Here is a 24,812-nt window from a genome sequence, read left to right as displayed (position 1 = left end):
GAGCCTGCTTTCAATTGTCACACCTTGAGGAGTTTGTGCTTCATTCTTTGGTTTTCAAATGTTTGCAACATACTGATTTCTGCTCACAGAGCCTGAAGTAGTCACACATCTCAATGTGTTTGATGTAACAACATCATCTCTATTTGTGAACTGGACCAAACCAATGGGAAGCAGCTCTTTCTATAGAGTTCAATGGGAAGGTGGACAAATAAATGTCCAAAAAAATGTGTCTGAGACATTTCTGACCATTTCTAATCTGACTGCTGGTGAGCAGTATAACATATCTGTCACTGCTGTAGCTGATGATAGTGTCACTGAAGGAGAGAACAGGACTACTTCGACATACACAAGTAAGTGAGCCTCGGATAGATGGATGGATTTATCATGACGATATTAATAGGTGCTTTTATGCAACATTCAGAATTATCTACATTATATTGTGTCAAGGGACATTTGTCCATTCTCCCAATCATATCTTAACAACCTTTATATAGTGGGCAATAGATGGGTTACATACGAGGTTTGAAAAATAAAACCACTCCCTGTAGAACAAATGAGATTCAGTTAAATTTCACAGAGCTGACTCCTGGAGAGAGCTAGTGTTTTTTGTCATAGCCATGTTTGGGAACAACGTACTAATGAGTAATGAGAAAATGATTTGTCATTTAAGAAGTAAGATTAAGAGTATGATTTTATTTAATCATCATTATGTTTGAGGCATTTCCTCCTTTCTGTTCATTGTTTAAAATGCTCATAATTTTTTCCTTAAGCTTTTAGTACTTCCTCCTATATATTTCTTTTGCACTCACAGAGCCTGAAGTAGTCACAGATCTCAAGGTGTTTGATGTAACAGCATCATCTCTATTTGTGAACTGGACCAAACCAATGGGAAGCAGCTCTTTCTATAGAGTTCAATGGGAAGGTGGACAAATAAATGTCCAAAAAAATGTGTCTGAGACATTTCTGACCATTTCTAATCTGACTGCTGGTGAGCAGTATAACATATCTGTCACTGCTGTAGCTGATGATAGTGTCACTGAAGGAGAGAACAGGACTACTTCGACATACACAAGTAAGTGAGCCTCGGATAGATGGATGGATTTATCATGACGATATTAATAGGTGCTTTTATGCAACATTCAGAATTATCTACATTATATTGTGTCAAGGGACATTTGTCCATTCTCCCAATCATATCTTAACAACCTTTATATAGTGGGCAATAGATGGGTTACATACGAGGTTTGAAAAATAAAACCACTCCCTGTAGAACAAATGAGATTCAGTTAAATTTCACAGAGCTGACTCCTGGAGAGAGCTAGTGTTTTTTGTCATAGCCATGTTTGGGAACAACGTACTAATGAGTAATGAGAAAATGATTTGTCATTTAAGAAGTAAGATTAAGAGTATGATTTTATTTAATCATCATTATGTTTGAGGCATTTCCTCCTTTCTGTTCATTGTTTAAAATGCTCATAATTTTTTCCTTAAGCTTTTAGTACTTCCTCCTATATATTTCTTTTGCACTCACAGAGCCTGAAGTAGTCACAGATCTCAAGGTGTTTGATGTAACAGCATCATCTCTATTTGTGAACTGGACCAAACCAATGGGAAGCAGCTCTTTCTATAGAGTTCAATGGGAAGGTGGACAAATAAATGTCCAAAAAAATGTGTCTGAGACATTTCTGACCATTCCTGGTCTGACTGCTGGTGAGCAGTATAACATATCTGTCACTGCTGTAGCTGCTGATAAAGTCACTGAAGGAGAGAACAGGACTACTTTCTCATACACAAGTAAGTGAGCCTCAATCATATGTTTGGATGGATGCAAGATTTTTCAGTTGCAACAAGAAATAATGTCAGAAAATTTTTGTCCATCCTTTTGTTTTTCTGAAAATTTGATCATATATCTCACTCATAGAACCTCAGTTGATTCACAATCTTAATGTCACTGAAGTCTCCAATGTCCTCTTGTTATTGGGAAGCACTTCCCTACAGTGGACAGCTGGAATTATGACTCTAATTTCAATGCTGTTGGGGAATGTAAAATGTCTCTACTGAAGCTGCTGAAAATAGGGCTGCACAATATACCACAAGTTTATTTCCTGCTTAGTATCACTGTATGAAATATGCATATGTAAAAAAAAATAAATAAATAACTGCCTCGATTGCAAGAAAATATTTAATTATTCATGTATTTTAGGCTTTGTATGCCTGCAATATATTTGGTGATAGTTGTTTCTTAATGCAGCATAGAAGCGTTTTTTACAAAAAGTGCAGTAAGGTGGTGAAGTCATTAACTGAATACAATAAGCAAATGTTGCCTCCAAGCAACTTTTAAGTAAAATCTTGTTGAGATGGAAATAATGAATTTATTGTTTTGCTAGTAGCTGGACCGATTATTCATTATTTAGGGTTTTCCACAAGTAACATTGTTCTGCAATTTGTGGCGAGAAATGACATGTACAAAAACAGTGATGCTTTCAACTTCAAGTTTCTTTAGTCATTTTGTTTTTTATATATTTGTACCTGAATAATGCTGGATATTTACTTTTCCAATTTCTTTAGTTTCCTGTCATTTTCATCCCACTGTTTTGTGTAATTTTGGTTTGTCGTGTGTCGTCCGTGTTGATATGTGTGTTGTGATTTACCCCTGTGCCACCACAGCATCCCTGTTTCTCCTGATTTTCTTAGCATGTTCTTTTATTCATAAATATCTCTCATTGTAATTCTGCCTGTTATTATCCTCATCTTTTCTAACTGCTTTGCACCTTGGTTTTTCCCTTGGTGTCTGTTGTCATTTGTAGAATGTCCTATTGTTAAATATTCCTCATTATTATTTTACCTGCATACAAGTTGTTCAACTCAAGAACAAGAAATGACAACTGGACTGTCTTTAGTTAAAGTTTGAAACTTTACAGTATAAAAGGTGAAATAAAAATATGAAGGATATTTTAAGGTGCAAATATATGGACACTTATTGAGAGATTTAGTACAATGAAGTCTCATACTCCTTCCAGTATATTCCTGTTTTTCTTGTCAAGTATAATTCCAGATAAATCTGATTCTAGCAGATGACCTCAACATAAATGAATGAATAATCTTTGAAGCAAAAATATCTACAACAAGGTACTGGCCCTTTGAAATACAAAAATAAAAAAGATACAGATATTGAAATCAGATAATGTAAATCAATATCTGAGTTCATAATTTAGCAAAATTGTGAATAAAGTAAAGTTTTTACCTTATAGAACTCAAAACTCTGAAGAACAACAATAAAAAAAAACATTTTTTACCTTTTCTAACTCAGCGAATCTCAATCTAAGTCCTCAGGGCTCACCGGTCGTCATGTTTTCGATGCGTAATGTGTTCAGCAGCACACCTGATTCAAATGATTGCATCACCGCATCAAGAGTTTCAGAAACCAGTCAGTCACCCATTCATTTCAGTCAGGTGTGTGGCAGGGCTGTGGGTCCTGAGGACCAGGGATGAGAATTATTGATTATTGATTTGACTCCTTTTTGAATATTGACATTGGTTATTTAACTGACTTGAGCTGAACAGGGGAAGGAGGTTTCTGTAATGGCAAATTGTGAAATATCCTGGCCCAACCAATCAGGGATCTCAAATTATGATCCAAAATGTAAATATGGAAAGCTAACCTTAAAGTAGATGTTGCCTCAGCTTTATTGATGTTTATGGTAAATTAAACTCTTCAGTCACATTAAAATCTGAACTCCTTTTTTCACTCTGCCTTATACTTTAGTTAGGTCAACTTTATGGATGTTGCTGGCTGTGACTTTAGGTCTGAGCCCGGCTTTTTGTGTTGATGTGAATCATGACTTTGAAAGGTTTTTACGTCTTTGGTAACTATAAGAAATAATGAGATTCTGGTTGCTGTTTTTAGATGCTCTTGTATATGCTCAGGGACAAATTGTTTTTACAGACGCTTGCATCTGTCCTGTTATTAATCAGGACTGTTAAGAATATCATTCACTAATTTATTTACTTTGCTGAACAGGGCCTGTAAAGCCTGTGGACGTCACTTCTGTATCAAGAACAAGTGACAATATAAACATCACGTGGACGTTGCCTAAAGGAAGGGTTGACCATTACATCGTGAACATCTCGGACACAAGCAGTAACTACACCAGCTTCACAAAAACAACCACCACCACAGCAGCTTTCTCCGGTTTACTTCCTGGAAGGAGTTTCAGTTTCACAGTGACTGCTGTAGCCGGAACGTTCACAGACACCTCTGATCAGTTTTCATTGGCAACATGTAAGTTCCACTTTTCCCCAAATTATAACATCTTTGTTATAATTTGTTATAATTTAGTAAGGACCAAATATTGACATGAATTTTACCTAAGTAAACAATTTACTTTTGCTAACATTGTACTGAAGTATATTTTATAATATACACTACAAAAACAACGTTTTTCTGACTACTCTAAAATGTAGGATTTAGGTCTACTGACGTTTTCTACATTTGAGCAATTTAACTGATGAATATAAAACATTTGTTGCTCAGCTTAGTACAGAAAACAGATTAGACATCTCATTGTAATTCAATGCAGACTTATTAGTGTGTGTTTGTATGTGTGTTTTCTCTCCCTTTTAGATCCGTTGGCTGTCACGTCCTTCAACTTCACCAGCAGGACAAACTCTTCTTTACACCTGCAGTGGGTGACTTCAGAAAAGATGGCTGGTGCTCCTACTATCACCTATAATATCACCTACAATCATCCAGATGACAATGTGTCAAAGATTGGCTATATAGAGAAAACGGACATAGTGTTAGAGGGTCTTCAGTCTGGAACCAATTACACCATAAATATAACAACTGTTGGACCCGAACAACTGAGTAGCTCGCCAGTCACCCAATATACTTCCACCTGTAAGTTTATGTGATCAGACCCAAAGAGCATTGTAACCTGTGGTGTAACAATATATACTGATCCTGAGATGAGAACTTTACAAGATGAGTGTTAAGTAATGTTTTAGTAGCTTAGCCATTGGCCTATGTTTATTAGCCTACTCTGAAACCGCAAAAGGAACAAGAATGTACTTCAAAATAAGGGTCTCAAACATAGAAACAACAGCTTAAAGCACTTACCTTTACCCCGAGGTTCGACTTTACCAGAAAAGCTGCAGAAGAAATATAGCAGTTTTGTATGTCATTTCAAAAGACTTAATGTCCTTATTTACACATGTATTTCAGATTTTCATATATTCTTTGTTGTTGTTTTTTTTCCTTCTTCTCTTATGCTCAGTGCCAAACCCAGTGCAGGATGCAAAAGCCAGCCCTATTTCTCCAACTTCCATAAAGGTGCAGTGGTCAAAACCGCTGGGTGCCCGAGAATATTACCTGTACCGGGTTCAAACCTACAACAGCACCACAAGAGCACTCATTAACACGATTACCAGCAACAGCACCAGCTATGACGTTCCCAACCTGGAGCCAGGTTTCTGTTACTCCATCAAAATCACAACAACTGTTGCATCAGACACTGACTCAAGCCCTGTGGAGGTGTCCAGTTGCACCAGTAAGGATATGAAAATCAATGCTGTCTCAATGCTGAGAATATAACGTCCCTTTGATCTAAGGTAACCCTCTGCTATTCTTGCTTCAGTGCCCAAAGCAGTGACCAATTTGACTGTGAGCTTTGTGAACACCACATCCATCCAGCTCTCATGGCCTAGACAAAATGATTACAAGGATTCCTACAAGTATCTGGTGGAAGCATGGCGGGGCAGTGAGCGAGTTCACAATGACTCCACGTATAACGAGACCTACTCCTTCAACAGTCTGATTCCTGGAACCCTTTACACATTTAATGTGTTGACAGTTCATGAAGGGGTACAATCAACAATCGCAAGCATAAAAGAATATACAAGTATGTAACACACGCTTACAGAATATTAAGACTTTGGATAAATATTTCATTGTTTATGCAAACTATTTGATCAGATCTTGGTTTCAAGGAGCCTGACTTATATATATATATATATATATATATATATATATATATATATATATATATATATATATATATATATATATATATATATATATATATATTTTTTTTTTTTTTTTTTTTTTTTTTTTTTTTTTACAAGAAAAACAAATGAAAAAGACAAATTTTAAACGACTTAAAAATGTTGTTCTCGGGAGCCAAATTATACAGTGAAAGGAGGAAAAAATTGTGCACAACTATTCTTTTTGTAGTACTTTCTCTCTTGAAAATGACAAATGATCATAGTTATTGATAATTTGGAATCATCAAAATCTAACCATGTTTTTCAACTTTCAAGCTTTTTAGCCCACCCAGTCTGTTGTATAAGTGTTCAGATTAAATGCATGTATTCTCAGCAATACCTGCAGACCAAGCAAAAATGCATTTCTTGTTCAGATTTGATTATTATTATTATTATTATTATTATTATTTTGAATGATCTTCATTGTTGTTTCTACATTTCTCTTCCAGTTCCTGCACAGGTCTCAGGCATTTTAGCCATAGGAACCACCTCCAGCTTGTCAGTGAGCTGGACAAAAGCATATGGGCAGGTTTCCTCATACCTTGTCCAGTTATACAATAACACAAATTCCTTGATAAACGACACAGATCTGAGTAATGAGACTACACAGTTTAAATTTGACTATTTGAAACCAGGAGTGCTTTACCATGTTGAGGTTGTCACCAAAAGTGGACCTAAGACGAGCAACAGAAGTGTTGTTTCCAATGCAACTTGTAAGTTTCCTAAATTTAGTGATTTGGGGTTTTTTTGTTGTTGTTGTTGTTTTATCTGCATTTGGATATGCATTGGGTTTTGGCATGTTTGTGACCTGATTTATTCTTCTGCTTAGTTCCTAACCCCCCCGGCTCTATCATAGTGGACTTTCAGACCAACAGCTCCATCAGATTTAGTTGGTCCCTTCCAGCTGATATGGACCCTGACCAGTACTTTACTGTGTCCACTGAAAATGCCTCTAATGATACAAAGAGCAACTGGTTCCTGATGGAAAACCTTGAGTCAGGATCCAAGTACACAGTTTCTGTAGTCACTGTTGGTGCACTGAAGTATAAGAGTACAAAAGAGAGCACACAAATCTATACAAGTGAGTAAACAGAAACGGCCAGTTTCATCATGCTCATCACTATGGATAAAATGACAACAAGTTTTGTCATAAAGTTTGTCTTTGTTGTATTCAATTTTTAAATTACACTAACGATTCAATCAGCTCTACTGCTAAATTCATATTATTGAATTCTTGTGTTAAGTGACTGTTTCATATATTTGGAGGAATCTTTTTTGCACCTGATCATTTTAAAAAATGTAAAATACATTGACAAAAGAAGTTGGATCATTCTGTTATTTGTTCTGTTAATAGAGATTATTTAACATTCAAGTCCTAAATCTTTAACACTTTTAAAACATTTGTAAAAAAAAATTATAGACATACTTCTTGTAAACCTTTTCCTAATGTATGATCTTGTGTTAGTTTTCCTATAATTTTCCCTCCTGTGTGATCGAACCTAAAAAGACTTTAATGAACGTATGTACTCTGATCACTTTTACCCTGTTTTTTAGGACCAAATCCGGTGACGGGTCTGACAGAGACAGAAATCACCACTAGTTCAGTAACCCTGAAGTGGAATCAGCCAAGCAGCAAACCACCCTACATTTATGAAGTGCAGCTTGGAAGTGTTGTTCCTAATGAATCACGGTTGGAAAGGGTAAACACTACAACATTTACATTTGATGGTCTCACGTCTGGGAGAAAATACGACTTTACCGTCACTACAATAACAGAAGATTATACTCGAGCAGAGTCTGTGAAGGTTTTCTACTATACAAGTAAGGGCATTGTAGCTTGTAAGAGCACGCTACAAATTACTTGTGCAAATATGTTTGTTTTTATTTTCTCCAAAAAGTAACAGTTTATCGTCTTGTTTTCAGGGCCTTATAATGTCACAGATTTAAAAGCTTTTACCGTAAACACAACTGCTGTTTACCTAAACTGGACAAAACCATACGAGTACAAGCACGACTTCCAATATCGGGTGGAGACAACTGGCTGTCGCAACAAAACTACCAACTCATCAGCAGAAAGCGTGACCTTCTCAGATCTCATCTCTGGAACCAACTGCACATTCTGTGTTACTGTCATGGCAGAGGATGGCACTGAAGGGAAAGAGACCTGCACCACTCAGTACACAAGTAGGGCTTTTACTGTCTTCCCTTATTATTATTATTATTTTTTTTTTAACTTGTATCATTGTTGAATTGTTTTAATTTTTTATGGCTGCACATCAACAGAACCCAATGTGCCTGATCTCACTATCAGCAATGAGGGATCCAATGATTCAGTCCTGGTGTCGTGGACCAACCCTCCTGGAAATGTGGAGAAATATGAGCTTCTGCTAAACTGCTCCTCAGGTTCAAATAAGACAGAAGAGCTCAGTTTTCACAGCACCTCCTTCAAGTTTTACGGCCTGCACGCTGCAGAGCTGTGCAGTGGTGTGATGAGGTCACACAGTGGACCGTTCAGTGAACCATCTGAAATAGTTACAAGTGCCACTTGTGAGTATCACTAATTATTATTCTTATTAACTTTTGTCTGTTTTGATGGGGTTTTTTTCTTTTTACCTACAATTAAAATAAGTGCAAGATGATACTTAAAAATAATCTTTATGTAATTCTTACTAATAATAGTAAATACCACGACAACAAACAATAGAAATAATAATGATAGAAATAATAGTAATGGCAATACAAATTGACTCTCCACTGTTGGGGGATATTTTGGCTATCTTATCAACTTCACCCTCAGACACTCCCTGAATATGTAGTTAAACTCGGTGTGCCACAAAAAGTACCACGCAGCCCCCAATGGGTTTGGGAAAATTTTCCAAATGCATGCACGATTAATTGTACATGTGATGAATTCTGTCCTTGCAGACCCAAATCCTCCTGGGAATATTGTCAAACGGATGCAGACTACCAGTTCTATCGAACTGGAATGGGGAAAAGCACCTGATATGGAATATGCATTCAGCTACCACTACAATCTGACCTACAATCACTCTCAGGAAGATGTAAAAATCCCTTCTGCCAAAACAACTTACATTGTGTCTCAACTTCTGTCTGGGACTTCTTACGACATTTCTGTGACAACTGTGGGACCAATGGATTTTGAGAGTGAACCTGTTTACATAACCGTGAACACAAGTAAGAATCTTATTTCATTTATCATTAAGTCTCCTATATCAATTACTCTCACAGTGTCTTGTAAAAAAAAACAACAACAACAAAAAAAACCTTCCAAAATATGTTGCAACCACAAACTTCGGTGTATTTCATTTTATGCTACAGATCAACACAGTGTAGCATAAGATTTAAATTTGTATTTAGCACCCTTTATTCCTAAATAAAAGTTTGTTCAGCGGGTTGCCATTAGACATTACCTACAAGTGAATAAAGATAATATTTTTGGAATATAATCTGGGTAAAAAACAGCTCTTATGTTCTTATGTTAGCGTGAATCAGTTACCAAAAAGCACCATATGGACCAAGAAAGACAGCAGAGAGGTTCAGGGATAAAAGTGTGAAGACATTTGCAGAGGATTTAGGTTGCAATAAAACAATGCTCTGAGCTGTAAGGATCTCTAAGATGGAAAGAGGGTGTCCCAACTGCAAATCTAGTGAAATAGGGCTGTAAACCTAAACTGTAAACCTAAAAGTGTATTAATCAGAGAAGCAGCCATGAGGCCCATGGTAACTTTGGAAGAGCTCCACAGACTCAAAGCAGAAGTGGGAGGATCGTTCGACACAATGGCTATTTGTTAAGGGCAAAAATATGGCCTTTAAGGACAAGGAGGGGCTATAGAAAACATGTCAAAGAAGACGCTCTGGTCAAATGTGACCAACATTGCAATTTGTGACATGCATAAAAACTTACAATGAAAACTGGCATCACACATTTCTAGCAGGAACAGGAAAACTACTGAGCTGATTAGAAGATGAAGTGGGCTAAATACATGGCAAACCTAGATTATATGTTTTTGAGTCTGCAGATGACTTGAGATTGGGTTGTAGGTCCAACCTGTTGGCTGGAAAACAACTTTAAGAAAAAGCCATTGAATGGTCCAGGTCAAACCACATTTGTTTATCCACTACTTTGAAAAAATTCACTTAAAACACATTGTTTGTTGCAAGGCACTGCAGTGTCCGGATTACCAGTAACATTTCTCACTTGTTTATTAAACCATCAGGACCTTACAAAGTGACGTCTCTCAAATTTCATCCTGATGAGGAACATATCAATTTAACTTGGGACCATCCTGATGAGTATAAGAGCACCTATAGTTTTTTTGTCTCCTGGCAAAACCACGATAAGACTTATGTTAAGAACACCACAACTAGAGTGACTTCACATAACATCACTGGACTGGCAGCTGGTACTGAGTACAACATCAACATCATCACCAAGACCTCTGATGGAACAGAATCTGCCACAAAAACGATGTCCATCTGCACAAGTATGCTCGTAACATTCCATCTTTTATTCAGTCCGATATGCATGACATTGGATCTTGTGTGAATTTTTCTATTTTCTGTGCTTTGAATACAAAAAACAAAAATAAAGGAAATAAAAAATATTGTTGCACACATTTGACCAATAACATTTTTTTTTTTTTACTAATATTTATATCTACTTCATTTCGACAGATGCGAGTCCTGTGAAGAAATTAGAATGTTCTGGACCAAACTCTGGAGATGCCAAAATTATTCTGACATGGGAAAACCCCAGTGGAGAGTTCTCTAAAGTCATGTTTAATGTAACCAACCCTCCCTCTACAATGAATAATGTACCCATTTCTTATGCGACTGTTTCTGGACACGTTATTCCCAACCTTACTTACCATGAGAATTTTACCATTAAAGTAGAGACTCTGAGTTGTGGACAACCAAGCACTCCTAAGTGGATAACATGTCAGACAGGTGTCACAAGTAAGTTTGTTTCAGTTTTGTACGGAATATTTGAATAATTATTGCATGTAAAGAATAGGTATCAAATTTAACCCTGCTTCACTTATTAGTGAAGCAGGGTTAGCTCCATTTATTTATTTATTTATTTATTTTTAATCTTGAGCTAATATTACTCACTATAAGTTTGATACATTGGTGTTTGATTCCTCTCTTTTAACTTTATACAGAGCCTCTCATTCCATCAGAATATGGGAAGCAGGTGTCTACTAAAACCCACAATACATTCACACTTCTTATTGACAATAGCCTGTTAAACGACTCTAAAGGACCAGTAACTCATGTTGGGGTTCTGGTAACAAGCGATGACACTGGTAGGGTTTATTTCTGTTTTCTTAACATCAAGATGTGCTCCTGTAACCCTGTAATAAATAGATTTGAAAAATATTACAGTGCTTATTATTCTGTGTATTTTGTTTCCTTTAAGCCAACATTCCTAATATTGAAAATTTCATGGAGAAAACATACAGTGACTGGAAAGCAAATTCTGCAAAAGCATATCTTGCAACAATGATGAACTATACCAAAACGACGAGGAGAAGTTCTGTTTCCTTGGACGTTGAGATAGGAAGTAGATCAAAGTGGGAAAGCTATGCTAATGGTGCTCTGGATCCAAGTGGAAGTTACAGGTAAGAGAAGCACACTTAAATATAAAAGATTTCCTTTTACACGGAAATCTTTGGCACCTTTACTGGCTGATAGCGTATTTTGTCAAATTGCATTGCATTTTAATTTGCTTTATTTACCATTTGATTCCAGGAATTTGTTTTACAGGATTGTTTTGTAGAGTTTATGCAGTCTTGATCATTTTAGATTAATTAATTTATTTTTTTTTTATTTTCTCTGAGTCAAGCTAAATATTGAAAAAGAAAAGTGAGTAAAGAAAATGTTTATTTAATGCTTAATCTGTTTTCATTACCAAAAACAAAAATCAGAATTACTACAAATAAGTTATAGACTGAAAATACACTCTTTATTTCTGCTAATGTATTTGAACTCTCTAGTTTGTAAGACACAATGATGAAAGTACTCAAATACTGTACTTAAGTAAAAATAAACAGACTAAAATGTACCTTCTAGTAAAACGTACCATATTAACATTTAAAGTACTCGTAAGTTAAGTTTATACAAGTAACATTTCAGCAAGATATAGGGGCTAGTTTTAATAGTTGCTTAATATTTATGAAAAAAGTATTAGTTACTTTGGCAGATTTTTTTTCATTTAGAACAAGACATTTTTTAAGTGAAATAATCTACAATTAGAACCAGAACTTTTTCATCAATATTAAGGAATTGTTGGCTCTAAACGAGCTGCAATGTTTTAGTGAAAAGTGTGTTTGTGTGTGTGTTTGTGTTGCAATAAGACAAGTACACTCGTCTTATTTCAAGTGTACCAAGATATTTGTACTAGAAAGTTGGACACATTAATTGTGTTTTTGTTATACTTCAATTTTTATGTACTTCAGTTATTTTAAGCAAGATTGATAAGGGAAACAAAATGTCTAGTCTTCAGTGGTAGAATTATATGGAAAAAAAAACTGTAACCTCCAAAAGTTATACCAATATGAGATCAAAGTATAAACTAAGAGCATACTGTAAAAGAAAAATGCACTGCAAACGTAGGATTTTGAAATGTAGGAATTTATTAAGAATATATAAACTATGTTTTTTTGTTGTTGTTGTTGTTACTTTTTTTTTTTGTCCTGCAGATATGCCGTAGTGGTTTGCACCTATTTGGTTGTGGACTCAGGAAAAATTAATGCCACCAAATCAGTGTGTTCTGTATCAAATTTGTCAGTTGTGATTATTCTCAACCGAAACCCAGGTATTATTGAAAGAACCAAAATGGGACTTTAATGTGCTTATTTTAATTGTTATGTAATTTAACTGTTTTTGCTCAAGACTGACTCTGTAAACTTTGGTTTTATTAAATTACAGCTATCATCCCTATTGCTATTGGAGCAACGTTGGGAATCTTTGGAGTTCTCTTGGTCATCCTTATTGGTTTCATCATCTATTGGAGAAGGTTTTTATTCTTCGTGCCGATGAAAATAAAACAATGTTATCGAATCAGACGCTCAGTGTTATTCATCTATTGTATACTGCAGGTTATCCCGTAAGGAGTCTCCCGACATCCAGATTCAGGCAATGGGGTGAGTATTTAAGATTTTGCTAAATGATTATTATTTCAAACTCAAAGTCCACAATTGTTTATGTAATTACTACATTTTTTTTTCCTTAGGGGGAAAGTGTAAGTATAAGACATTAATTAATACATTAATACAAATTAATACATTTGTACATATTGCTCCTTTCTGGAGAATACTTATTCTCCCCTCTAAACAATGTTGCATATATGAGCAGAAGTGTGGCCGTGAGAGTGGAGGACTTTGAAGCTTACTACAAGAAGCAGAAAGCTGACTCCAGCTGTGGCTTCGCTGAAGAATTTGAGGTGAAGCTTCACAAACATGTTTAGGCATTCCTAATCTGTAAGTTTCTCTCAGTGTACTGGTACCTGACAGTTCCTCAACATCAGGAAAAGTGTATTTTATTTCTCACCAAAATGTGTAAATCATTGTTATATTTTTACAGTTCTGAATGTTTCTAAATTACCTTAATCCACACACACTATACACAGACAGACACACAGACAGACTGAACAAAGTCCAACACGACGTCTCACCTGCTGCACAGACTGACAAGAGAACGTCACTGATTCTGGGAAAACTGTTTGCGTGGAGCTGATAATGTCCTGGTTTCTGCCTTATTTTTTCATTTTAGTACACTTTTTGCCATTAAATCTATTCTGGGACAACTATTCTGATTTGTCCAGTTATGCTTTTAAATATAAGATACAACATTTGTGCATGGCCCAGATTGATGAAAAACAGTGGAACATGCATCAAAGACAGGAATAAATAAGAGAAGAAGGAAGTGTTTTCAACTCACTCAAGTTAATGTAAAATTGTTGTGCAAGAATAGATCAATAATCTGCTTGTTTTCCATTAATACTTGTCTATAAATACATTTGACACTGGACACTGGAAGTTTGTGTGACTTTATGAAGTCACACAAACTTCATATGTGTGATTTCATAAAGTCAGCAATTATAATAAAATAAAATTATAAAGAAGCAATTTACAATTTTAAAGTATCTGTTGTTGTTGTTTTTTTTTTATTTATTTCTTCTGTACCCACAAGTTAATCTACCAAACTGTTTTTTAAAGGACCTGAAGCCTGTTGGTACCGCTCAAGCCAAACTGCATGCGCTGGCTCTGGAGAACAAGCCTAAAAATCGCTACAACAACGTGCTTCCTTGTAAGTCACCTTAAATTTTCCTTTGTTATTCAAAAAACTAACCCTCATTCTTCAAACCATAACATGTTAGGTGTAACACATGGAACGCCCCACTGCTTCTGCTTGCAATGAGCGTTTTTACCATCTAACACTTTAATTTTAACTCATAAATGAATCATTCATACTTCATTTACATACTTCTTCATCTCCTAGATGACTCCTCGAGAGTGAAACTCTCTGTTGTCCACGGAAGTCCAAATGAAGATTACATCAATGCTAACTACATGCCGGTGCGTACCGACATTATTTGCTTTTGATCATTTCACTTTAAAGCAGGGGTCCCCAAACTACGTCATTTGGTCCGCCCCCCTGAACAATGCCGGATCCGGCCCGCCTGCTCATACCAGAGAGCATTCAGTGTTTTTTTTCATATATTGTATTTTCCGGTTTATATGTGGATTTTTCTTTAACCACCAGGGGGCTTTTGAGCAAATGTGAAACTAGTCAGTCACCGTTTCACTCACGGTTTTTTCCATTTGCATTCTGGGTAAAAATCTATCTAAAAGCGCGAATGTGTCGTCGTCGTCGTCGTATTTTTTTACTGCAAAAACTAAGACCGGCCCCCGACCACAGAAAGGAACAGCTATGTGGCCCTCGCAGGAAAAAGTTTGGGGACCCCTGCTTTAAAGCATCTTATGATCACATTATAACTCACTTCATTTGTTTCTCTGGTTCACTTTGAACGAAATCTACATTCATTTCCCATTTGAGAATCTTTGTGAAAACTTAACTTTATGGATGCTTTATACTGAGGTTTTTTTTTTTTTGCACATTAGGGTTACCTTTCCAGGAAGGAGTTCATCGCAGCTCAGGGACCTTTACCTGCAACAGTCAACGAGTTCTGGAGGATGGTCTGGGAGAAGAACGTCCAGACTCTGGTCATGCTAACACGCTGTAATGAACAAGGAAGAGTGAGTATGAACATAAAGAAATACTTTGTGTCGTACCTGTTCCTGATCCATGAGCAGTGGGTTCATCGATGCAGTCAGAAAGTTTTTACAGAGACAAAAGCTTTATTGAAAGCACATGGAGCCTCCTAGGAGGGCATGGGGATTTTTTTTTTTTTCTCTTGCGTTACCTTGCAAAAGTATTGCATTCCCTTGCAATAAATTAGGAAATACACCCTGGTCTTTTTTGTATATATAGTGATAAGAAAAGTCAATTTAAAATTGCACATATGTACAAAACATGTTTCTACCTTTGTAACTCTTTGGTACAGAAACTGGTTGAAAATCAGTCAACATGAATTAACTTGAATAACAACCAGAGTTAAAAATCTGTATTTTTTCACACTTCAGTTTTCCATTCTTAATTAAGAATGAATCTAAATAAATATGAATAAGCATTTTTTAAAAACTGTTGAAGCAGAACAGGAATATTTTTGCTTCACAGTGTGTGTTTATCAAAGTAAGAGTATCTAAATGCAGCATGTACAAGTCCAGGGACATCTATGAAATAAAAATGAAACAAAAATCAGCTGAAATATAATATAACAAATATCAAAGTTTCTGAATAAGACAAAAACTGAAAGCAAATGAACTATTTTTCAGGTTAAATGTGAGCAGTACTGGGGTCCTGGCACCAAATACTATGAAGACATCATTGTGACAACAACTTCTGAAATTCAACTTGAAGACTGGACCATCAGGGATTTTGACATAAAAAATGTAACTTTATGTTGAAGCACACACACGCACACACAAACTCACAGAATCCCAGCAATCACATGGTTGTTTTACTAACACTATGCAACAAAAGGTATGCATAAAGTGTGCTTTGCAGACGATTTGTCATTCTGAGTTCTGAGTCGAGGGTTTTTGATGTGCCCTGTCTTGATTGTTCATCTTCCTGTAACTGCTGCTTCATTGGTGACCTCCTTCTACCCCAGGTGAAAACAACGGAAGTCCGCTCAGTCCGCCACTTCCATTTCACAGCCTGGCCGGATCACGGCGTTCCAGAAACCACAGAGCTTCTGATCAGCTTCAGACATCTGGTCAGAGAGCACATGAACCAGTATTCCAGAAACTCCCCCACAGTGGTTCACTGCAGGTTGGACACAGCACCCCGACAACTTTACAAATGTTTTCATTTGGTTGGAAGTGTACAAAATAACCTGTCGTCTCCTGTCGTTTTCCGCCTTTCTGTTTTTGATATTTGCGCTCAGTGCTGGAGTCGGGCGCACAGGCACCTTCATAGCCATTGATCGCTTGATCTTCCAGATCGAAAGGGAAAACATTGTAGATGTGTACGGCATTGTTCATGATCTGCGAATGCACCGGCCTCTCATGGTGCAGACGGAGGTAGGAAGACCACACATCTACTCTGCTTTGTTTTGGGGTTGTTGTTTTTTTTACAGCGTTTCACATCACAAACACTTTCTGGTTTTTATTTTTGTTCTATTGCTGCAGGACCAGTATGTCTTCCTAAACCAGTGTGCCTTGGACATCATCCGGGCGAGAACAGGGAACAATGTGGATCTAATCTACCAGAACACAGCTGCCATCTCAATTTATGAAAACGTAGAACCCAAAAGGGGATATTAGTCTGCTTTTTCATTTCCTTACATCTCTCCCTCTCTTTTTGGGTGAGAAATAACTGAGCAAACAAGTTTAAAGGGAATACGTTTGTTAGAAACATCAACCTTTAAGGGTTTACTCCTCTTTTTTATATTTATTTGTTAAAAAAAATAGAGGAAACAGCATTTTTTTATGCTTCTGCCTTAAATTCTCATACCTGCATATTCTTTGCACTGCACAATTATTATAAAATTGCTTTCTACTGTATATGACTCACTGATTTTCATTTTTGCTCAGGTAGTTTTATTGTATACTGTTTTGGTATTTTTAAATACACTTTTAAATCGAACTGTACAAAACAAAGGCTGGTGGTATGTGCCTTACAAACAGCATTCATGCGTTTACTCCAGTAGAGGGCACACTTGTCTTATTTTAGTTTTCTAGTTATTAAACAGGGATAATGTGATATTTTAAAGGAACTTTAAGTTATTCTCTCCTTGCCTGACTAACTGTAAGCCAATATGAACTGTGCAATGTGATTCAATGAAGGAGTTTATTTGTTTCGGTCTCTTTTTTATTATTATTATTTATATGCACTGCAAAGTGATGAATGCACTGGATGCATTTATGCATTTGTCCCACACTGTCCACTTTAAACATTAGATGTGTTTCTTTTCAAGTAGTTTATGTTCAATTCTGGCCAGTGGTTCTTGAAATGGAATATCTATCTTACTCCTCATTTCATCTCAGGAACTTCTTTCAAGAAGAGCATTTTTACTGGCTGTATTTGTGTTAAAATATATATAATGCACCAGTTTGTATTATTAATTAAGACATTATTTCAATGGTCTTTTTTGCTCTTTCCTATGCTGTACATTCTTTAGAGAAAAAAAACATGTTATTTCACTTCCTGTGACATCTGTTATCCAGTTATGGTCACTTCCTCTGTATTAAAAGTCACTGTGGAAGCAAAAATGTACATATTTTTGTCAATCTTCCAAACAGCAGAATTTTCAATTAGCTTGGTACGTTTCTTTCTCCTTTTTTTTCCCACAGTTTGATTTATAGCACTTATGTTTTAATGAGAAATAGGAATATGAAATAATAATAAAAAATTTTAGGATATTTTAAAATGCTTCATGAGATGCTTGCTGGTTCAACGCAACTATGTAAAATGAGCTGAAGATATGTATTTCTTAAATATGTAAACTTAAATGGGATTAAAGATGTTGCAACATTGTGGCAACAATCTACTCTTTATTAGAATCCATTTGCTTCAATGCCAATAAAGCTAAACTGTCTTGCTAAAAATGTGTTTTGGTGTTGATTTTTCTACGTATTTCATTTTTAAAAGCTGATGTTAAGCTTATTGCACAAATTATCAGAATTATTGAACATTTACTAGATTCAATCACTATAATTTATGAATTTTGTTTTTAACTTTATGTCACAAAGTTACAACAAGTAGTGCATAGTTCTGAAGTGGATGGAAAAATAGAAAGTTTTCAAATGTGTTTGATAAAAAATTATGCAAATTATACATTTATGCAGTGCACATTTAATATTTACCATGTCAACATATTCCCCCACGTAAGCATCTCCTCCAGAGTTACCACAGGCGTCTCGGCTGCTACTTGTTAAATGTTCTCTTTGCCAGTTTAGGTGTATTGCCACGTGTTGGTAAATTTTCAGTTGTGCCATAATCCTTTCTTTTTTGGGTGATTGATTGTACAATGCTCCACAATAATCTCAGAACTTAGGATATTTTTATGACTATCAGTTTTGCAACCCACTAATAAATCAAGTGATTTCTGCACTATATATTTCTACATTTCTCTATATTTTGAATTTAATTAATCATAAGGAAACATATATGAGCAAAATTATTCCCCTTGCAAGGGAGGATGGTCCTGCACATCTCTGCAACAATACAGGTGCTGGTCATAAAATTAGAATATTGTGATAAAGTTCATTATTTTCCATAATGTCATGATAAAAATTAAATTGTCATATATTTTAGATTCATTGCACACCAACTGAAATATTTCAGGTCTTTTATTGTTTTAATTTTGATGATTTTGGCAAACAGCTCATGAAAACCCAAAATCCCTGTCTCAAAAAATTAGAATATTATGAAAAGGTTCTCTGAACGAGCAATAAAAATAATCATCTGAATCAACAAAGTAACTCTAAACACCTGAAAAAGATTCCTGAGGCCTTTAAAAACTCCCAGCCTGGTTCATTACTCAAAACCGCAGTCATGGGTCAGACTGCTGACCTGACTGCTGTCCAGAAGGCCATCACTGACATCCTCAAGCAAGAGGGTGAGAAACAGAAAGAAATTTCTGAACGAATCGGCTGTTTGCAGAGTGTTATATCAAGGCACCTCAGTGGGAAGTCAGTAGGAAGGAAAAAGTGTGGCAGAAAACGCTGCACAACGAGAAGAGGTGACCGGACCCTGAGGAAGATTGTGGAGAAGGGCCGATTCCAGACCAAATTAAATTTTCATCTCCATAAAACTTTTCAGCAGATGGAAGCATGAAGTGCTCCAAAATCTTCTGATAGCTGCTGCATTGATCCTGCCCTTGATAAAACCCAGTGGACCAACACCAGCAGCTGACATGGCACCCAGACCATCACTGACTGTGGGTACTTGACACTGGACTTCTGGCATTTTGGCATTTCCTTCTCCCCAGTCTTCCTCCAGAGTCTGGCACTTTGATTTCCGAATGACATGCAAAGTTTGCTTTCATCCGAAAAAAGTACTTTGGACCACTGAACAACAGTGGTCCAAAGTGCTGCTTCTCTGTAGCCCAGGTCAGGCGCTTCTGCCGCTGTTTCTGGTTCAAAAGTGGCTTGACCTTTGACCTGGGGAATGCGGCACCTGTAGCCCATTTCCTGCACACGCCTGTGCACGGTGGCTCTGGATGTTTCTACTCCAGACTCAGTCCACTGCTTCCCCCAAGGTCTGGAATCGGCCCTTCTCCACAATCTTCCTCAGGGTCCGGTCACCTCTTCTCGTTGTGCAGCGTTTTCTGCCACACTTTTTCCTTCCTACTGACTTCCCACTGAGGTGCCTTGATATAACACTCTGCAAACAGCCGATTTGTTCAGAAATTTCTTTCCGTTTCTCACCCTCTTGCTTGAGGATGTCAGTGATGGCCTTCTGGACAGCAGTCAGGTCAGCAGTCTGACCCATGATTGCGGTTTTGAGTAATGAACCAGGCTGGGAGTTTTTAAAGGCCTCAGGAATCTTTTTCAGGTGTTTAGAGTTACTTTGTTGATTCAGATGATTATTTTTATTGCTCGTTCAGAGAACCTTTTCATAATATTCTAATTTTTTGAGACAGGGATTTTGGGTTTTCATGAGCTGTTTGCCAAAATCATCAAAATTAAAACAATAAAAGACCTGAAATATTTCAGTTGGTGTGCAATGAATCTAAAATATATGACAATTTAATTTTTATCATGACATTATGGAAAATAATGAACTTTATCACAATATTCTAATTTTATGACCAGCACCTGTAGGTGGTGGTAACATAACATTCTGCCAGAATGTAGGGCTTCAAGGAGCCCCTCCCTGTTTTCCCCATTGATCTCCCTCACTTCACCATGTCAGGCTTGTTTGATGTCTCTCACATTCACAAGTTGGACTTAAAAATAGATTTGACATTTGGATGGCTCTTTCTGTTTTTCCTTTTTCTTCTGTGGTTTTCAAGTAAAAGAAATACAATTTAGGCTGGTGAGATTACCATTCTAAGAGTGCAGATATTCCATTGGGATTGCAATCAAAATCAGTCTATAAAATAAACCAGTAATTTTATTTTACTTAACAGCACATTGTCACAAAAAAAGAAAGAAAAAAGAAAACCCTGCCTTTCGCTTGGCCTGCAGTTGTAACAAATTGTTAAAAAGAAAAAATATTTAACTCCAATGCTAAAATGGGAAAATCTATAGACAGGATAATTTTTGGTTGTGCACTCCTGAAGTCTTGCCATTATGCAGTGTGCCATAAGTTATATAGAACATGCATAAAACATGCATAAAACAAACTGATTTTCTTTGATGAGACAAAAAGAAAATCAGTTTTTGACCTACTTGTGAATCGTTATTTATACCAATCTAAATAATATATTCGATTCTCAACACAATTCTCACTTTAAAGCATAATGCTTTGATTTTTCTTCTTCTTTTTTTTTCGTGTGTGTGTGTGTGTGTGTGTGTGTGTGTGTGTGTGTGTGTACTTTCTACACGTTCAACCAAACTGGTCAGATTTGACTGAAAGATGAATGGAGCTAAATACAGGGCAAGTCCTGAAAGCAGATGCAAATGACTTTAACCATTTGCCTTTCACCAGGACATATACAGCCACAATCATAACAAAAATGGGTTGGATCAAAATATACAACTTTTGTGTTACAATCTCAATCAAACTTCAAAAGTAACTCTCAAGAATTTTTAACCAAGAATTAAAAATTGCTGTTGTCTGCTCTCAGTTTCAGACTGACTGATACTGAGCTATTTTTCAAGCTATTTCAGTGTCTTAAAGTGCATAGCTTGTAGAAACATAACCCAAAAGACTTTGCTGAATTCAAATGTGACACTTTTCCCAATGTATCTTTTTTTCTCTCTCTCATAATTGTACCGTTTTGTTCATAAAAGTGCTTCACAACGTATGGTTGTAACGTGACGGAAAGAACGTGCGGAAGGCATTGTAGAGCCCTTGCAGTATATGTAGTACCTATTTGTGACCACAGGTGTCGCCAGAGCTCATTGCCTGGCAGCAGCCAGGGCAACCGCAGCAACTAGAATGTCGAGCCCGTTCTGCGCTCTCCATGTTGAAACGGAGCAAGTTCTCCGGCTGACTCCGACCGTCCGTGCGTCCCCCACCACCCAGCTGGTTCCACATCGCCCTGCTATGACACTTGACTGGGAATGGATCTGTGAAACTGTATGAGTGCTGCCTTACCCGGAAAAACGGCAAGTACGTCTCTTCTCCGCTACGCCATGGCAGCAAAACGAGAAGGATAACTATTTTTAGTGACTCCGAATTATTCAACTAACGTAGGTTTTTTTATGTGCTAACTTGTAGCTAGCCATGGCAGCTCCTGTGTCCGTTACAGGGAACGGGGAGGGTTTTGTCGGTATTTTCAGACATCATGGACTCGTTGTATTTCCCTGTATGTTTTTTCTGTAACATCACAGTGTATTTGGCCGCCTGATTAAGTGGTCAGAGGGGCTAACGTTAGAAGCTTTCTCCCCAAACTTAACCCTCACCTCCACATTAGCGGAGCAAACCGTGCCCCATGCGGCTGCAGCTTTTCTTGCTGTCACCGTCTTTGCATAACAGGGAGTCAAGCTTGTGCACACGATTGGCTAGGAAGCAAGGGTAATTTGCTTAATTTCTCTTTATGTGTATTCCGCTTTACTTTACTGTTGCCATCTACTGTAGGTGCAAGCAAGCAGAATTCGTAAACATGACCAAGCGAGGCGCGATAATGTTTCTCTGTTTACTGTAACAACCCGTATGGCCGAACCCTCATCACCAAAATAACCATACTTGTTTTGTTTACTTTCAATCAGCCTCCTTTTGGTCTGTATTACCAAAATTCTCTCTGTGAATTCTTGTAGTGTGAAATCATGTTGCTTTAGCGCTCAGCGGAAAATGTATACAATTGAAATGAGATCTGTAGACATTTAAAGTACTAGCAAACCGACTGCCTTTAACATATTTTCACTTTTGCTGTTTCCATATGTTGATCAACACCAGTAGGCGTCTGTGCTTCCCTGCCTTCAGCATGAAGCTCTTTATTATGATTGTGATCATGCAATTAGCTGGGCAATAATTAATAGTGGCGTTTGTTTCTAGAATAAACAACCACGTTGGAGATTTTGTACTGGCTTATGTAAGGCTCTAGAGTAAATGAAACGTCAATGGAGAAGTGCCAGGATTTTTATAGCCATGAGGTTTATTTGTTAACTGCAAATTGCAATCCTCCTCTTATCTTAGTGGAGTTTTTACTCTCTGTCCTTGAAAAATAAGGTGTTATCAGTGACAACCGATCGGCCAAAGATAAGCTGTAGTCGGTGATCAGTTATTCAGGTATTGAAAAATAGGATTTTCCTTTTCATTAAATGCATCAGATATGAGAAATTCCAATATTTTGAATGAATTTAATAGCATGCCTTTTTGAGTTGCATATCGATCCGGTAAAGGTTAGGGACATGTTGGATTTAAGTCCTATCAAAGGACCTACAGCACATTTTTGTCATTTCTGTTATGTTGTCCTTAAAAAAATCAGAATGAATCTGCATTCAGATTAACAGGTTGCATCTAAAATGAACCTACCAAGCCAGCAGAACAAACAAGAAAAATAAATTAAACCAGAAAAAGCCTGGTCGTCGCGTCTCGATTATAATTGTATACTTGAGTGCAGGCGATGTCCTCAATAAATGAAGCAAAAAATGCAAAGGCGTTACTCTTGACCTTGATGTGACACGTTACCCATATGTCTCCTGTGGGGGCAGCATCACAAGCCCAGCTGTCCTGAGCATCAGTGTCTCAGAAGGTCACTGTCAGAAATGACAGCAAAATGTCTCTTCACATACTTTTCTCAATTTTTATCACAAAAAGCTACTTGGCGGGTAGTTTTTGGAATTTAAAACCTAAAACTACTTCAGCATCACATGAAGGCCAGGGAAATGATGAGGAACAGGGCAGTGAGTTTACATTTTGAGTGAATGAATTCATTTTCATGGTGGTCTGAGATGATTTCAGAAACTCTAAAATGGTAAGACAACTTAAGTAGAAACAAATGCACCAACATACAATCTTCACCTTATCAATTTCTCCACATTCCCTGCACAAATTAAGACAGAAGAGCTAATATTCTGTTTAATATCTCCTTTTAATGAGATAACACAGGGGAAAAAAATTATGTAATCAGATTTCTAATCTGGCTGCACGAAGCATTTGGGAGCTCAGAGCTGCCTTTTCCATGTTGAATAATGTCTGTGAAGAAGCCAGAAAACGTTCTCTAATTTCAGGAAAGATAAATTTGACTTTTTTGATGTTTTTTTGTTTTTGTTTTTTTTCTGTTTCAAAATCACAGACAGCCTTGGTATATAAACTATAGGAACACCTTCATCAGGGTAAATCTGTCTTAAAAAGAGGTAATGAATAAAAGACTGGTAATTAATGTGCCAACTTTCATTGTCATTAATTCACATGATAACTTATTTTTTTCTTACTTATGTCACTATAAACTACAGACTAACAAAAAGAGAGAGCGCTTTGTACTTAACTCTCGAAAACCTCTAATAAATGTGATCGGCATTTAGTTTAAAATAACAGTGTTGGAATTTGTTACTCAAACTAAATGACCAAAAAAAATGCACTAGGGTATAGGAGGGAGGTGTAGTTGCAGGAGGAAATGATTACTGAAAGTGCTGGAAGTGAGCACCTGGATGGTACCTGGAAAATTGCTGCAGACTGTGGAAAAAAAAACAGGTTATATGAAGATTTTCTCTTTGTGTCCAAAGTTCTGCATTCGTGCAGTCTTTTTTCAGACGGTAAAGGATTCATACCCTTTATTTTCACTCTGCTTTAGACTAGAACCAGTCATGTGTTTGTTTATATCTGCAATGTCAGGCTGTCGATATCCGAGATGGCAGCGGAAAACATTTCAAGGTCATAAATATTGTGTGACGAAATGGAAGTGGGTCATTAAATCATTGACAACACACTCTGTTAGAATTTGCATATCAGATTCCTTAAATAGCATCAGTTGTAATGAGTCCTCAGATAAAGTAGATGTTCAATAACCAGATCATTAAACATCTATTACATTTTACTACTTGGCCCAAGCTTTGCTTATCTGT

The 24,812-nt window shown here is 36.7% G+C and overlaps 2 protein-coding genes across 5 annotated transcripts in view; both read left to right on the top strand.

The window, feature by feature from the left end:
• ptprjb.2 (protein tyrosine phosphatase receptor type Jb, tandem duplicate 2) overlaps positions 1–18,239 on the top strand; it is a 61,291-nt gene extending 43,052 nt beyond the window's left edge. The window contains exons 22-50 of the mRNA XM_088006364.1: positions 90–350; positions 812–1,072; positions 1,534–1,794; positions 4,022–4,282; positions 4,625–4,900; positions 5,277–5,549; positions 5,637–5,900; positions 6,492–6,755; positions 6,872–7,123; positions 7,597–7,863; positions 7,966–8,226; positions 8,326–8,589; positions 8,968–9,237; positions 10,281–10,547; positions 10,738–11,019; positions 11,226–11,369; positions 11,483–11,684; positions 12,765–12,880; positions 12,994–13,081; positions 13,164–13,208; positions 13,298–13,306; positions 13,420–13,507; positions 14,283–14,373; positions 14,566–14,642; positions 15,189–15,323; positions 15,963–16,079; positions 16,301–16,461; positions 16,577–16,712; positions 16,821–18,239. Of these exons, the coding sequence (XP_087862490.1) occupies positions 90–350; positions 812–1,072; positions 1,534–1,794; positions 4,022–4,282; positions 4,625–4,900; positions 5,277–5,549; positions 5,637–5,900; positions 6,492–6,755; positions 6,872–7,123; positions 7,597–7,863; positions 7,966–8,226; positions 8,326–8,589; positions 8,968–9,237; positions 10,281–10,547; positions 10,738–11,019; positions 11,226–11,369; positions 11,483–11,684; positions 12,765–12,880; positions 12,994–13,081; positions 13,164–13,208; positions 13,298–13,306; positions 13,420–13,507; positions 14,283–14,373; positions 14,566–14,642; positions 15,189–15,323; positions 15,963–16,079; positions 16,301–16,461; positions 16,577–16,712; positions 16,821–16,955 (5,528 nt within the window). The 3' untranslated portion in view covers positions 16,956–18,239. The remainder of the gene's footprint in view (positions 1–89; positions 351–811; positions 1,073–1,533; positions 1,795–4,021; positions 4,283–4,624; positions 4,901–5,276; positions 5,550–5,636; positions 5,901–6,491; positions 6,756–6,871; positions 7,124–7,596; positions 7,864–7,965; positions 8,227–8,325; positions 8,590–8,967; positions 9,238–10,280; positions 10,548–10,737; positions 11,020–11,225; positions 11,370–11,482; positions 11,685–12,764; positions 12,881–12,993; positions 13,082–13,163; positions 13,209–13,297; positions 13,307–13,419; positions 13,508–14,282; positions 14,374–14,565; positions 14,643–15,188; positions 15,324–15,962; positions 16,080–16,300; positions 16,462–16,576; positions 16,713–16,820) is intronic.
• Positions 18,240–21,708: 3,469 nt separating this feature from the next.
• The window catches only part of osbpl5 (oxysterol binding protein-like 5), a 90,135-nt gene continuing 87,031 nt past the window's right edge, over positions 21,709–24,812 (top strand). For 2 of the 4 annotated variants that reach the window (XM_088006361.1, XM_088006362.1), the window contains exon 1: positions 21,709–21,911. The gene's annotated coding sequence lies outside the window, so the exon portion shown is untranslated. Of the gene's footprint in view, positions 21,916–24,812 lie in introns of all 4 variants that reach the window. The other 2 variants (XM_014974295.2, XM_014974296.2) reach the window with 1 other exon arrangement.

This window comes from Poecilia mexicana, unplaced genomic scaffold (genome assembly GCF_051168715.1).
Source record: "Poecilia mexicana isolate PSO_F unplaced genomic scaffold, ASM5116871v1 scaffold_6, whole genome shotgun sequence".
Lineage (NCBI taxonomy): Eukaryota > Metazoa > Chordata > Actinopteri > Cyprinodontiformes > Poeciliidae > Poecilia > Poecilia mexicana.
This window is presented reverse-complemented; position numbering and strand designations above follow the sequence as displayed.